This window comes from Podarcis pityusensis (genome assembly GCF_964106645.2).
Source record: "Podarcis pityusensis genome assembly, chromosome: 1".
NCBI classification, from domain to species: Eukaryota; Metazoa; Chordata; class Lepidosauria; order Squamata; family Lacertidae; genus Podarcis; species Podarcis pityusensis.
The window spans coordinates 71313429-71329901 of record NC_138028.1 but is presented as its reverse complement, the minus strand read 5'-3'; the positions used below and the strand labels follow the sequence as shown (position 1 = coordinate 71329901).

General features: G+C 42.9%; 1 protein-coding gene and 1 long non-coding RNA gene across 4 annotated transcripts in view; one reads left to right on the top strand and one right to left on the bottom strand.

The window, feature by feature from the left end:
• The window catches only part of LOC308459821, a 406481-nt gene that overhangs the window by 203352 nt on the left and 186656 nt on the right, over positions 1-16473 (top strand). The gene's annotated exons all lie outside the window — the stretch shown is intronic.
• The window catches only part of INSC (INSC spindle orientation adaptor protein), a 150909-nt gene continuing 136219 nt past the window's right edge, over positions 1784-16473 (bottom strand). For all 3 annotated transcript variants that reach the window (XM_080975214.1, XM_080975215.1, XM_080975213.1), the window contains 4 exons: positions 7863-7929; positions 7607-7762; positions 5893-5969; positions 1784-2633 (listed from right to left, as the gene is read on the bottom strand). In XM_080975214.1, coding sequence (XP_080831340.1) covers positions 2505-2633; positions 5893-5969; positions 7607-7762; positions 7863-7929 — 429 coding nt within the window. In that variant the 3' untranslated portion in view covers positions 1784-2504. The remainder of the gene's footprint in view (positions 2634-5892; positions 5970-7606; positions 7763-7862; positions 7930-16473) is intronic.

Genomic DNA, 16473 nt, shown 5'->3' with positions numbered 1-16473 from the left:
CTGACATTTGCTGGGAGACCCCCTATTCCCTTCAAAGATCTACAACTCTCAGAGTGGTTTAACCATCAATCCCTTTTCCCAGAGAACTCTGGGAGTATAACTATGAGGGGAATAGGAATCCTCTTAACAACTCTCAACATCCTTAAAAACACTTCTCTTCTCAGGATTCTTTGCTGGAAGCCATGATTGTCTAAAGTGGTATTGTACTGCTTTAACTGTATAGCGCAGATGTGGCATTAGATTCGTAATTTAAGTCGACACACAGTTCTATACTGAAGTCAAAGTTTCTTTTCTTATTAAGTGATGGGGAAAGGAAAGTGGAAGAAATTTTCAGCACAGCACTTGTTCTCGCAAATAACTTTACCAGCATTTAGTCATCACTGCACTCAAAGAATCACATTTGTATACAGCATGACTGATCCTTCATTTTCTAACGAAATTTATGTTAACATTCACTTTTGGATATAAAGCTTTTCGTTTCCCATCACCACATAACGCAACTGACTTAAATAGGAGCAGGACTGCACCCAATAGCTTACATTGTAGTCTTCTTTGTTTCCATTTCATATGTTAATATAGTTTGATAAATCAGCTAACACTGTCGATATATAAAATTGTGGTTGTTTTTTAAAAAAAGAAATGGTAAACATTTTAACCAGAAGCCACAGATTTTCTGCACAAATGTGTTATTGGTGAAGATTCTACTCCAGTCTTAATATTAAAACATCATGATGAATATCTGGTCTTCTGCTTTGCGGTGTTACTCATATACAGAAACCCCAACTGCATGGTTTTAAATGAAAGGCAACTCTAGAACAGGTCACTTATGAGCAGATGCATTATTTAACCCTTTCTCCTGATGGTTTTCCCACTCCAAATCCACCCCCATACATTGCCTGTCATTGCTCACAGTCCAGTTTCCCACTTACGAGAATAAACACACATATTGAACTGGGTGAAGGGGAACGTGGTTGGGTGGTAGAAAGAAAAACAGCTACTGTGGGGCAGTGGGGGGAGGAGAATCATGACCTCCACTCTCAAAAGCACTCTGCTTTTCATTTCTGGAAGGTGGGAGGAAGGCTGTTGGGGCTTCCATACATGATTCTGTGCAATTAGTACTTTGCCAGTTAGGGAAATATAAAATGGCTATTCACTACACATCAACAACTAACATAGATCACCCTGCATGTGTCTGTATACTTATCCAGCACTATGTGCTCTTCCTGTGGGTTTGCTTTCCATCCAGCCAAAGTTCAGATCATTCATAACTTGATGGTTAGGATCCCTTCTGGGAAAAGGAAACTGGCTGCGTATTGACCCCCTATTCTGTGCAATGACCTGCATACTGCTGTACAAATCAAGGGGGGGTAAGAAGAGCACTCTGTGCTGATCTCCTTCCCTGAGCAGAAATGGCAAAATCATGGAGGATAAGGCTAGTAGCCACGATGGCTATGTATTACCTCCGGTGTAAACTGAAAATGTGCCCGGTACAGCCCTTACTTGCCAAGGGGCAATTGGGAGTGCCCTATAAGGCTGCCCCATTGCTACTTTGTGGTCATGCCTTTTCTGGTCTCATATATACAGCAGTTGTGGGGCAGGTGAGCAATAAACTTGAGGAAAACAGGTTGGGGGGCCTAATCTGCTGATGTAGAAGGTAGAGAAAAGGGCAAGCAAATACCATATTTTTTGCTCTATAAGACTCACTTTTTCCCTCCTAAAAAGTAAGGGGAAAAGTGTGTGTGCGTCTTATGGAGCGAATGCAGGCTGAGTAGCTATCCCAGAAGCCAGAACAGCAAGAGGGATTGCTGCTTTCACTGCGCAGCGATCCCTCTTGCTGTTCTGGCTTCTGAGATTCAGAATATTTTTTTTCTTGTTTTCCTCCTCCAAAAACTAGGTGTGTCTTGTGGTCTGGTGCGTCTTATAGAGTGAAAAATACGGTAATAAAGGAGCTGGAACAACTCCCCTATGACACAATTCAACATTTGGGGCCTTCTCAGTTGGGGGAGGGAGGTGAGTAACGAGAGGCATGATAGGGGTGCATTAAATTATGTGAGGTGTAGAGGAAGTAGATAGAGAGATGTTTCTTTTCCTCTCTCATAATACCTTGGCTTATCCAAGTAATGTGAATGGGGTAGCTAAAGTATGAAATGTGCTCCCACAAGAGGTTAGACAAATTTATGGAGCCTAAGGTTCTCAGTGGAACTACCTCTGATATTGGAGGCAGGATGCCTTGGAATACCAGTTTACAAATGGGGAGGGGGCTGTTGTACTTGTGTCTGCTTGCCGGCTTCTCACAGACATCTGGTTGGCCACTGCAAGAACAGGATACTGGACTAGACAGATCTTTTGTCTGACCCAGCAGGTCTCTTTTTATGTGCCTAATGGCCTCATTTTTTCCCTATGCTGATTTTTTAGCACTTGAAATAAATTAATCATAAATAACATTTTAGCTACGTTGCCCTATGTAACACTATTTCCTATTTTGGGTTATATTTGTGGTTTGTTCATACAAAGCTTTCTTCCATGTTGGTACAGAGCAGGAAGGAATCCACAAGCCTGGGCTTGACCAACTGCTGGAAATCTGACTCTTGAAGGCCATCAGGGCTGATAACAGCAAGTCGCCGCAAGGCTGCCTGAAAGAAAAATGTGACAATACAGTTTTAGAATAAAAATCTGGCTTCATGCAATGCTAAAGCAACATCGCTTGTTCAGAATGACTATTGAGCTGAGGTCCGGCAGACATCCCCTTGACCATTAACTGATTGACACTATTGATTCAATACAGTTACTTATTTGTATACTTGAAAAGCAGTTGAGACTCATGCATTGTGTGTGTGTGTGTGTGTGTGTGTGTGTGGCCACATACCTCAAATAGCAAATCAACATTCTAGAATTGATTTACATGTTTAGATGTACAGGTATCAGAATGGGCAACATTATTAAATGACAGCATTACTGTCGACAAAAGTTTCATCATTTATGTTCCCATGTTAGTTTGTGTGTACGTAATTAAGCTGGGTGCTCCCATCCTAAGGATATCTGCAATCTGTAAGATTTAGGTTGGGATGTCATGTATGTCTATGGGAGTAATCACCATCGAACTCAGAATAGGCATGTATAGGACTATTGTCTTAAAAACACATACTTTTTTCCCTTTTTTGTAAAAACCATGCTTCTGAGATATCAGCACAGTTGTAATATGGGTGCTTGAAAAGAAATCTAGGTCTCTGCTAAATTTCTTATCTAAACTAAACTAAACTGTAACTAAACTAAACTAAACCAGGAGTGGACTTTGGTAATATGGTGCCCTGAGCAAGGACAAAATTTGTCCAACCCCGCCCCCTCAAAATATTTCTTATTTTCTCAATAATTCCTTCTGGTACAGTTGCTTTCTTAATGGATCTTCTCAATGGGCTCTCCAGTGCACTATGTCATAGTTGCGGCAACTCACTTGCCCATCTGACCATGGCCTAACTTTGAGTAGGTGCCTATATAAATATAGGTGTCATCATCATCATCATCATTTTGTGCCTGCCTCGGTTCGGTGCCCTGTGTGGGGAGACTGTCCACACTGCCCAAATACGTGGCTGAACCAACCTTGCTAACAAATTGCTTTTGATGGTGCATGGAACAACATTAGACTAAGTCCCATTCAGGCTTCTATCGAGTGAGGTTGTGCATCCTGACCCTGACCCTTTGTCCCTTGCTTTGATTTTGTGGCTTAATTTTGGTAGGGGAATCTGCTAATTTCCACCGAATAAACTAAACTGAATCTATTCTTTTAAAAGACTGCTTAAAACCAAGCTCTCTGAAAGCATCCCTTCCTGAAGACCCTGAAATCCCTTTGCTGGCAAAAGGCACATTCATTTCTATGGGGTTTGTGCCAGTGAAGCACTTTGAGGGTCAGTCTTCATTTTGCTCTCAAGTCCTGCAAAGATTTATAGTGTGACCTCAGGCAAGCCACTTCATCTCCCTACTTAAAACTGTTCAGACTTAAAATTGACATAGGAATTGTCTCTGCCCAGTACTTAGCATACAGCTGCTTCCACCCTGATTGGTGTCTGTAAGCATTACCATTATTTCAAAGAGTAAATCACATGATTTCCAACCATTTGGGGATAGAAATATGAGTGCAAAACTCAGTTGCGCAAAGAAATATTATCCACTTATCAACATTTAAAAAAAAATGTGCCTATTATGGGAATTATTTTATTGTGTCATCAGATGGGAGGTCACAAAATTCTGAGCATTGCTTATGGCAACATGATAATCTTTTTATTAAAAAAAATTCTTATAAGCTAACTGCCTCTGCAATGAAAATAAAAAATGATTCCAGACTAACAAGCCTCAGTACATTGTAACATTGAAATCCCTATTTCTGGTAACATCCTGGAGGCAAATTTGTACACAACACAGTGGTAGCAGGAACAGAAGAGACCTAAATCATAGTAAAGCTTGTATACACTTGCTTGCTTGCTTACTTACTTACTTACTGGCAAGAGTGTGCCTATTAGAGTGTTGTGAGTTGCAGCGGGGCAGCAGGCTGCTTGCTGAGACCCTTCTAACCCCTGGGCCCAGCAAGTGTTAAAATATAGGAAGATGTTTGCCTGGGTGGTGGGCCATTAAGGAGAACAATTCTTTAAAAACAATTAAACAGTTCTTTTAAAAAAATCATTAAACAATTCCCATTGCCACTAACCTGTAAAAAGTGCATATTAACAGCATTTAAAAAAATAAAATGCATTGCCTAAACTTGCAACAAATCAGTAAACAGACCCCAAAAGCACAAACCCGCAACACCATACAGTTGCCTGAATGGTTCTTTGTTCTTGGGTTTCACAAAGTTCTCAGTTCAAGTAAATCAACAGCTACAACGAAAGGGTTCACAGCATTAACACTCCAAGAAGGTCTTGCTTCTTCCATAGCCACAGCTGTTGGAATGTTAATGTTTGCTCACTGTTTAAGCACATACTTTGCAAATTAAATACCGTATTTTTCGCCCCATAGGACGCACCGGCCCATAGGACGCACCTAGTTTTTTGGGGGGGGGATAAAGGGGGGGAATTATTTCCGCCCCCAGGTGCGGGGCTGGGGCGGGGGAAGCCCAAGCTTCCCCCGACCCCAGCCCCCAGAACAGGCTGCTATCCCCAAGCCTGGGAGAGCTGCGCAAAGTTGCGCAGCTCTCCCACGGCTAGCGTAGAGCTGCGCGAAGCCCAATGAGAATGCAGGCTCTCAGCGAAAGCCTGCATTCACCCCATAGGACGCACACACATTTCCCCTTCATTTTTGGAGGGGAAAAAGTGCGTCCTCTAGGGCGAAAAATACGGTAAATAATAATAATAATAATAAAGAATTTTGTACACCACCCTTTCTCCGTAGATCTCACGATCACAGGATGGTTCACAAATCTGCAAAGCCAGATTTACCTTATCTCATAAATGCTATGCAGGTTATCTACTGGGTTCAATAGGACTTAGTCTTTAGTGGTAGCACCCATTAAATAAAACTAAATAGCCAAACCAGATGATCCCTTAAGGGCACAGGACCTCTGAATGGCTCCTGTCAAAAGAGGCTTCTCCATTTCAACAAAGTAAGCAACACATGAAAAGGAAAGTGTGTTTGGGGCTGCCTCTTCCATATAAATGAACTGGGGAAAACATATATTTAGTATTCTATGTAAATCAACTCACGAGGTGTGGATTTTGGCATGGAACAAGAGGATTTTGAAGCAATATTTCTCTAGAAATTTATACTAACCAGCAACAAAAGGAAGCTCTAATATGCTCTCTAGATGTGAGAGAGACTACAAAACACATCCTACTGTGCTGAATATATTTTCAGTGCATAGAAAGCCCATGGGAAAGCTAAAGGCAAATAATTAGATGCACTTACCAAACATGCAACAAGAACAGAATCACTGTTATTTCTTTTGGTAGGAGACCTGCAAAGTTCTATGAGGCGTGGAATACCTATAAATTTTGAGAAGAACATTGAAAAGTGAGTAATTTCAAATCTCCACAATTCTCAACATTGCATCAGTGTGATATACTTTCCAGATTTATCCGTTTCAGGGAAAATGATGATGAATTCAGTAAAAAGTGATGCTAGAAAACAAGAAAGGAACTTCCCTTGTGTGTATTATAAAGAGCTGAAATGTGATGTATCAGTTTAACAGCGAACTGTAGAAGCATCACTCAGAAAGCACTCACAGTTCTGTTTTCACAACCAGGGAGTCTCTGTAATTTTGGGGATGTCCCCTTAGTTCTCTCTATCATTATTCTATTAGAAAAGGTATAGAATCGCCCCCCTGCCCTCCCCATTTTCCCACATCTGGAAGACCCCACTGGTGTCACTAAATGACTGTAGAGCAAGGATAGTAATTTCTGCCTGAGAGTCAAATGTGGCCTCCACCATCTCTATATGGCCCTCAGGACTCTGAACAAGACACACCCCTCCATAAACCACATCATTTTTGGCACCCAGCACCTTCCTCTGGTGTTCTTACCAGGCCAGAATGTGTCCTTGAACTGAGATATCTCTTGCTTTTCTGGATGGAAGATGGAGAGCGGTGTGGGCAAACCCACTTTCACAACACCCACCATTGCTATGGAGCCTCCAGAAGAAAACATGGTCCTTGGATTGAAAAAGATTTCCCATTTTCCCTGCCTCTTACTTTTTTCTGATAAATACTGTAAAAATAATCACCTGTGTTTTGGAGGACTAACAAAGTCCCATAAAAGGTGTTTTGTTTGGAAAGCTGAAAATGCTTTAAAAGGAAATGCTGTCATAGTAAGAGATTCAAAAATGAAGAAAATTTGATATATGCACCAGCTGTGATCATGGAAATCATTTAACAGTTGTGCACATGTCAGGTCCCTGCTCAGGGCCAATTGAAGATGTGCAACTTTCACTGTCTGCAGGATTAAGCTTTTTGAACAGTGTTGAAACCTGTTTTGTTCATTTGGGTTAGCAGGCAAAAAAAAACAACCTAATTCTGCAACAGTTGTGTGAATTGAAGTACAGTGGTACATTGGTTTGCATATGTCTTGGTTTGCATACATTTTGGATTACAAACACGTCAAACCCGGAAGTGTGTGTCCCAGTTTCAGTTTGCAACCTTTTTTTGGATAACAACCCATTTTTTTTGGATTACAACCAAAAAAAATTTGGAGGCCCCATTGGTGAAAGCGTGCCTTGGTTTACAACCTGTTTTGGTTTACAAACGGACCTCTGGAACGGATTCTGGTTGTAAACCAAGGTACCACTGTAGTCAGGTAAACTGACCCCTGCAGTTGTAATGCAATGAGCAACATGGAAAGGGAAATCTGTACAGTACTGCTGAAGACATACAAGTGGTGTAGACTAGTTCAGAATTGAGTCCATACAGAAGGATGGAAATTCTGCATGGATTGGGGGGGGGGGGGAAGAAGCCTAAACAGTAGCAAATGGACTGGCCCTCTGATGTAGCACAGCTGATAAGAGGGTATACGGAGAGCAGATAAGTGAGACCACTTTGACAATCAAAGCAGCTGCTTCCTCACTTTGACGGATGCAGCATTTTGCATATTTTATACAGTGCCAGCATGTTAAGCATTAAAATTCTTACAACTAAGGTTTATGGCTGCATGTGCCACTTCGGGATCACGACTCAGTCGGGCGAGCGTAACCGCGGCTTTTTGCTGAACTCGTTCGCAAGCAGCTACTTCTGGTGAATTCCCAGATGACGATTTCTCAAACAGCATTTCCATTAAAACTTGAACACCTACAAAGGAGTGAAACACTGTTGATAAGCATCCCAGGCTATAGTGAGAATATTCAGGACAAAAAGCAGAATTAAAAAGGATGCAGCATGGTTTGCATACCATTTCCTTGGATTATTTCTGAGGCACACTGGTCCAGGACAGACATGTTTGCTAATATCGTCACAACCTAAATTAAAGAGAAACAACCACTTGAAATATTACATTTCACAATTCTTACCATCACCATGCATTTAAGACATGTCCTTCTAAGCTGCCAATTAAGTATCAGCACCTTCGATTTTCTGAGGTATCTTTTATTGCCACCTTTTCACAGTAGCTCAAGGGAAGCCAGATCATTATTTCCACCTCCCAACAGTGCTCTGTATTAGCTGAAGCTTCCATAGCAAACCCCACAGAGCACATTGTAGTAATCCAGCCTTAAAGAAACCATTGCTTGAACTGCTGTGACCAAGCACTCCAGTTCAGAAATGGTTGTAGCTGTTATACCAGTTGCAGCTGGTAAAAGGTGTTTCTAGTCACTGAGACAACCTGGGCCTCTAGTGACAGAGATGCACCCAGAAGCATCTCCTGGTGCAATCCTGCTCCTTTACAGGGAGTGCAACCCCATTCAGGGTAGGCAACTGACAAGCTTCTTGGACATGTGGACCATTCTGTCTTGCCAGGATTCAAGCTCAGCTTGTTTTTCCTCAACCATCTCATCATTTTGTCTAGGCACTGGTCCAAGGCCTGCACAGCCTCTCCCAATTTAAGTATTATGGAGAAACAGAGCTGAGTGTTATCAGCATACTGATAGCACCTTACACTACATTGTATAATGTAGTATAAACACTGACAACTTGGAAGCACTGGCCTGCGAGTGCTCCAGTTGGAGAACAGCCTTTACCAAAGGTGTCATGGGTCTTGAAGACACTCAGACTCGGGATGAAAGGGAGAAAGGCATGCTTGGCAAACCCTCACCATGATCAACTCCTGCCCGGAAACCTATGTCCCCCTGTGGAAGTACGTGTGGATCCAGAATTGGCCTCCACAGTCACTTATGGACTCACTGTTAAAACCGTGTTTATGGAAGACAATCTTACTCGGCTACGAGTGATAGCCAAAGAAGAAGAAGAAGATAGCACCTTGCCTCAAATGCCTAATGACCTGTCCCAGATGCTCCATAGAATGTTAAATAGCATTGGAGATATGATAGTGTTCTGTGGTACCCATAGTGTAACTGGCAGGGGTCTGAAAAATGCCCTCCAAATGCTACTCTGTGGACATGATCCTGGAGGTAGGACTGGGACCACTGTAATGCATTGCCCCCGATTCCCATTCCTTGAAGCCAGTCCAGGAGGATAACATGGTCAATGGTATCAAAAGCCAAAGAGAGATCAAGAAGCAGGAGCAAGGTTGCACTTCCCTTGTCCTGCTCTCTGCAAAGGTCATCCATCCATGCAATCAAGGTGACTCAGCCCCATGGCCACTGCTGAACCCACACTGGAATTGATCTAAATAATCGGTTTCATCCAAGACATGACAGTCTCACCACAACTCTCTCCACAACTTCGCCCAAAAAAGTATTTGTTGCTGGTTGATAGTAGCTTCAATTCAAGGGGTCCATGGCTGAACCACCACCTCTTTCAAGGCAGCAGGAAACTTCCCCTAACACAATGAAACATTAACCATGCTCTAGACTTAACCATTCATGTACCCTCTGCTTGATTTGATAAGTAGGAGAGACTGGAGTCAAGATGGCATGTGGTCAGATGCGTGGCTACCAGCGTCTTGTCCACATCAGTTGATTCTGTCAACTGATACCAATGCCACACTACATCATATTTGAGGCACTGGACACTTTGGCTGGAGTTGTAACAACTGCAGAGTCAATATCACTCCAAAGTTATCCTCCAAGTGTATAGGCAGCTAGTCAAATCAGGTCTTCAAAAGCTCCAGAGGTCCCTACCCCATAGTGGGAGTCAGTAACCTAACTCGTGATTCCATTGCTAGCATGACTACCATGAGTTGTGGTTGTACGGGTCTGCTCTAGAGGAGCAGGAGTACAACTAATGGGTGAAAATGGTAGAAAAGCTAATGTTGAGAACATCAGGGAAGAGAATACTAATGGTAAGAGCTGTTAACCAATGGTGGTATTGCCCCCCCCCCCACTGGAAGATAGCCTTCTGCCAGAGATGCTTCAGTTCCATCCTGCATTGCAGATCCTGTACTGAACACAGAGCTGAACCAGATGATCACTGAGGTATCTTCTATGAGTTGTATTCAAATAACTCATACTCACAGTAGACCCCTTGAGATCAATGGCTAACTATGTTCCTTGTTTTCAGTGGGTCCAGCATGAGTATGAGTTAATTGGACGCCACATCAACTGATGCCTTGCATCACAGATACAGAGCTACGAACCAAACTTTGATCATCACCTCTCGACACAAAAGCCCAGCAAGAAGGAATGTGGCACTTCTGTGTTTTATGCAGTGCACTGCTGCGCTAAAAATAATAATAATGCTAAACTAAGGAGGTGTGAGAATTGTGTTGGAATTCTGCCTGGGTCAGAGGAATGTGCCACATCGTAGGCACCGGCAGATATTCCTGTCGACCTCCCCGCGTCTCCCAACCTCCGCTGATAAGCAGGCGAGGTCCGGCGATTCTTCTCAGATGTATGAGAGGAACACACCGTTCTTCCTCTCTCCCCTTTGGTGTCCCCAGGGAGGGGAAAGAAGCAGACAGAAAACTATTTACATCATTTATTTCTGCCTCTTACATCAGTACAGAGAAACATGTCTGCACTCAACAACAGCAAGAAGAAAACTCCTCCCAAGTACATCCAGTACGGGTCATATGACACACACACACTGAGCTAACATCCGGTGCTCAGTACAGAATGGACTGCCCCTTTGTTCCCATGGCAACAGTCACAAACATCCTGTCTGGCTTTCCAGCCACAAGCAGCTGGCTGAGCTGCTAAAGCCTTTGCTTGCTGCAGCATTGGTGCTTTATGGTAACATACTCCCCCTAAAGTATCAATGTGTGCTGCGAGCAAAGCGTCATCCAGAGAAGAAAACAAACAGTTGTTATATTTATAACATTCCCCTGTTGTTTCAGTTCCACCCTTGGAACTACCCGCCACTGGTTTAACCAATGTACCTCTCTGGTTGTGTGACTTCGCATTACCTCGGTTAACAACTCTCTGTTGTGCCTTTGTCTCTGACTCAGACACAGCTTCAATCTGTCCTTGGTCGTTTACAACAGCAACATATGCAAGGTTAGCAAACTCCTTTGAATACCTCTTGGGTGGTACACCCTTCGTTGCTCTCTCAGACCTACGTATGAGGTGCTGATCCTCTGTGCTCACTGGTTCAACCTTTAGACTCTGTCGAGAACCAGTAGCAATCAGTGGTTCTTCCTTCACCTGTGAAGGTCTATCCATTGTGTGAGATTTCCTCTCAATGACTGTGACAACTGAGCTGTCTGAGCTATCGCTGTCATCATCAGTACTACTGAACTCAATAAGATCAAACTCATCATCATCTGAATCGTTTCCTGTGGGAAATGTCTGTACTATCCGCTCTTGCTTTGGAGCACTCTCTAGGAACTTTGTGAGAATCACCTGACCAGATTCAGACAAAATTACTCTGTAGAGACCTTTTTCATAACCCACAAAAATGCCTCTGGCATTCTTTACACCACCTGGAGCTTCTGTTCTCACATGAGACCCGAAAACCTTAAAATAGGCAACAGAAGGTTTTCTATTGAACAGCTTCTCAAAAGGAGAACATCCCAACTCTGTTGAGACTTTTCTCAACCACACATGAAGATAGGACGCTAGCGATTCGGCCCAATATTCATGTGGCAAATGTGAACTCAGCAATTGCGCATTCATCCCCTTTTGCAATTCTTTGTTCACTTTTACACAGACCCCCCTGTTCCACGCTTCTTGCGAAACTGCCACTTTGTGGTCTATCCCTTTTCCATCCAGGAACTTCTGAAACTTCTGTAACAGAAAAATTTGCTTCTCATCTGTGAAAAGACAATCAATGTTAGCATCATGCATATTTTTAACCTTGTCACAAAACTCTTGAAACTTTTCTAAAGTTTCTTGCGGTTTCTCCATCATATAAACCCAAGAATAATTAGTGAAACAATCCACACACACAAGGTAAAATCGTGCACCGCCTCTAGATGGTTCTAGAGGACCAATCACATCAGCATACACCCGCTGAAATGCTCTGTCGACCTTCTTGGTCTTAGTCACCTTCCTGGTGCTCACACTGGTCACACCTGCAAGAGAGATTTCGTTAGAAACAGAAGAATTACATTTCATGTAATCACTTTGATCAAAAGTCAACAAATACAGTCCATCTTTCTCTTTGGCAGTAAGAAACAGTTCTCCATCTTTGTAGATCTTGCAGCTTTTAGCATCATAGGACAGTTTCAGTCCTTTCTTTGCAATCTGCGACACGCTCAGCAGATTAAATCTCAGTTCTGGAACCAGGTAAACATCATTTATAGTCAAGTTCAGACTCTCAAGATACACAGTCCCAATTCCAGTCGCTTCCAACTCCTGACCGTTGGCCTGTTTCACAGTGAAGCTTTGCTTCTTCAACGTCGAAAATAGTCCTCTGTGCGGGCACAAATGTTTTGTACAGCCCGTGTCGATTATGAATGCGTTCCCAACATCTGGCGTGGTTCCTTTCGCCATCATAGCCTTTGCAGGTTTCATCTGGCACTTGGTACGGCTTTTGCCTGACGCCTGAGGCTTCGTAGAGCTGCTCTTTGCTCCTCTTGACTGGCGCGGCTTCTTACAGTTTCGCTGTAGATGCCCAGTCTGTCCACAATTGTAGCATCGGACAGCACTCAATGCTACACCATGCTCTCCAGTAGCATCAGCAGTGGGGGAATTAGAACTCTGTTCTTCCCTCCCCCTGTCTTTTTCTTCCAGTGCAGCAAGTCTGTCGTGTTCATTCAGGACCACAGCACAAACTCTCTCCGCGGTCAGCTGCGCGGCCGGTAGGGAACCAAGCTGACTGGCAACAACCTTGTAGGTGCGGCTAAGGCTGTTTATCATCATGAAGCAAAACACTTCCTCCTGAAGACGAAAATTGCGTTCCACCATCTGTTGACGCAGAAACTTCATTTCTGTCAGGTGCGCTTGAACATCTCTATCAGGCGCAAGTCTCAGATTGGTCAATTTCTCAAAATACAGCAACGCTGAAGAACCAGCATCTCTCTGATGCGTTGTACGCAGCGTGTCCCAAACCTCTTTCGCATTTTCTAAATGCTGAACATGCACCAACTGATCATCTGAGACACACAGAATTATAGCAGTCCTGGCCCTTACATTCCGTGATTCCCAACCTCCGGTTGGTGCTGCAGGGATGGGGTTTTCAATTACATCAAAAAGCCTCTGATTCTGCAGCAGGGCCTTCATCTTTACAGACCAAGATGAATAATTGTCATTGGCTAAGGGAGGTGGGCAAGGCAAAACTCCTTTCTTGGCATCCATCTTGAAGCCAAGCCTCTTCAGCTTTCCAGCCCACACTCTCAAACAAACTGTAAAATCCAACAGTCGTTTTTTTCCTTTCTCACGCAGCAAACTGCAAATTGTTTACAGTCTTTTGCACCTGGCAGCTAAACTCTGGCTGCTATTGAAAAGCCCCTTCCAAGAGCTCGTAAACCTTGTAGCCAAAACATTCTCTGGTTTTGTTTCGCTTTCCCAGGCTTACACGCAGAGTCCAGCCCCTTTGCCAGTAACTTTCCGTTACCTAGCAACAATGCATTTCAATAGGACTTCTTATCTACCACAAAAATTTGTGGAATGCAGGCGTCAGCCTTCAAGCTGCAGGCCTCTTCCTCCGGAGCTTTTGTTTTCTTTGAAACGCAGCTCCGTGAACCAGGGAATTAATCTTCCTGCGTTCACACTTTTAGCCCGAAATGCAGCATACCTTGAGCTTTGTTGCTCTGGAAAACACCTCTTCTTTCCACCAGCTGTCTGTGGAGCCTCTGGCCTCATTCAGACGCTTCTCTTCCTCCTTGGAGCAGAGGAGGACAATCCACCAGCCTCTCATGCAGATGTCCGATGAATCGCAACCATCCGAAGGCTGCCACTGTTGGAATTCTGCCTGGGTCAGAGGAATGTGCCACATCGTAGGCACCGGCAGATATTCCTGTCGACCTCCCCGCGTCTCCCAACCTCCGCTGATAAGCAGGCGAGGTCCGGCGATTCTTCTCAGATGTATGAGAGGAACACACCGTTCTTCCTCTCTCCCCTTTGGTGTCCCCAGGGAGGGGAAAGAAGCAGACAGAAAACTATTTACATCATTTATTTCTGCCTCTTACATCAGTACAGAGAAACATGTCTGCACTCAACAACAGCAAGAAGAAAACTCCTCCCAAGTACATCCAGTACGGGTCATATGACACACACACACTGAGCTAACATCCGGTGCTCAGTACAGAATGGACTGCCCCTTTGTTCCCATGGCAACAGTCACAAACATCCTGTCTGGCTTTCCAGCCACAAGCAGCTGGCTGAGCTGCTAAAGCCTTTGCTTGCTGCAGCATTGGTGCTTTATGGTAACAAATTGTACATAATGAAATGTACAGAAACACAAGAGCATTTGTTGGGGCTCAGGCGATGCTATTGTAGGGCAAATGCACATGTTTGGATAACATAGCTTGAGGCCCTACCCTGTGTATTCAAACAAACAAACCTCACTGATAGAGTTAAGGAAGCCAAGTTGCCATCAATTTGGCTCTCACTAGGTCATTATAGTAACAAAGGATATTTGTTTTGGGTTGTGTGTCACGAAGGTCTCCTGCTTCCTTCAGCAGTGCCACAGTGTCATCTCTCTGAATAAACAGGCCCATTTAGGATGCAAATGACTTGATGAAATGCCAATAGTGACAGGCAGAAAAAATGGGAACTCAAGACACATCTATGTGTTGATTCAATGTTAATTATTAACAGTGTTTCAGGCATGTGTCCCTTCGTTCTAAATGATATCCTGTTAATGAAAATTACTTGCTCCATGGAGAGCCTGCACCCCATGCAGCTTTCTAAGCAAAAGATGAAGAATTCAATTAAGGACAATTTGAATACATGCCAATTATTCCACTCCTTCAAGTTATTTGATTGAATCTTAGAAATGTGTGTGTGTATGTGTGTTTGTATTTGTGTCTTTTGACTGATGAATTTATATCAGCTCAATGACTCCAGTTGCCCCTTATCCAATTATCCCAAAGAATTTCTTTATATGTGCAAGACAAACAGTGACCATCATAGAATCATAGAATCATAGAGTTGGGGAATTGGCAGAAATGACTGGCAGAATCCGAGACCAGGGAGAAGAGTCGGTGGAAGAAGATTGGAAGAAATTTAAAGACTATTTACAGAAATATTGTAAAATTAATGAATGATAGAATGATGTTGGATAGCAATTAAGCGGTTTCTAGCTGTAATGCTCTACTAAAATTGGAACGATACAGAGAAGATTAGCATGGCCCCTGCGCAAGGATGACACGCAAATTCGTGAAGCGTTCCATATTTTTAAGAGAATATGAAAAAAGGGTTATAAATGGGTTAAAATCTAATGGTAAGGATTTGCTGAACCAATAAATTGAAGTGGAATACAAAAAAGGGAGGTACGAGGAGGTCCGGGAAACAAGCTAAAGGAAAATAAGTAATAGAAAATATATGTGTTTTTAACTGTTTTTATTTTGTATTTTTCTCCTTTCTTTTTCATTTTTACTGTAATATTTCAAAAAACCTTAATAAATATCTTATGGGGGGGGGGGAAAGAATCATAGAGTTGGAAGAGACCACAAGGGCCATCGAGTCCAACCCCCTGCCAAGCAGGAAACACCATCAGAGCACTCCTGACATATGGTTGTCAAGCCTCTGCTTAAAGACCTCCAAAGAAGGAGACTCCACCACACTCCTTGGCAGCAAATTCATGGTGCTGGGAATTTATTCAATACCAAAATTGTTTAAATTTTAAGAAGACCACCATAATGTACAGATTGGGCAAATTACCCCTACATACATGAGACTTATTCAGTACAAAACCTCATTTAATTAAAACCACAAACCTAAGACTTAGCATATTCAATCAAACCAGTGGTCCATAACCCCCAGAATACCGTGTCCAAACATAACAGTCATGAGTTACCAGGTTGAGGCAATCCTAGACTTGCCTAATATTCATAATGCCTGGAAATCAGTAACTTGCAACGTAGGTTCCAACTTTACAGTCTAATAGCTCCTTAGAATTCCTTATCTGGTCAGAACATTTTAACTGCATTGTGCTTAACAACCATTAGTAGTTTTGCCAGTGACAGCAGACACAGTACATACAGTGAGAAACAGAGGCAGGGAAGGATAAGATAAGATAAGATAAAATAAGATAAGAGGCAATACAAACTGGCAGAAAAACAAATAAGCAAGTGCTTTGATTCATCTTCATGGAATGACTTGTAATAATTGCACAATAGTTGTGCGATAAACAGAAGTTCAAAAATTCCAGCAATCTGGTATCCTAGGACAACCATATTATTAAGTCCAGGGTGCGGGACAGTGAAAAGAACAAAATGTTCTTCCTTCCATGCTGCAGCATTTTTTAAACAACAGCAGCATAGGAAGCTAGTTTATACTGAGCCTCAGACCATCTAGATCAGTATTGTCTACACTGAGTAGCAGCATCCCTCCAAGGGTCAG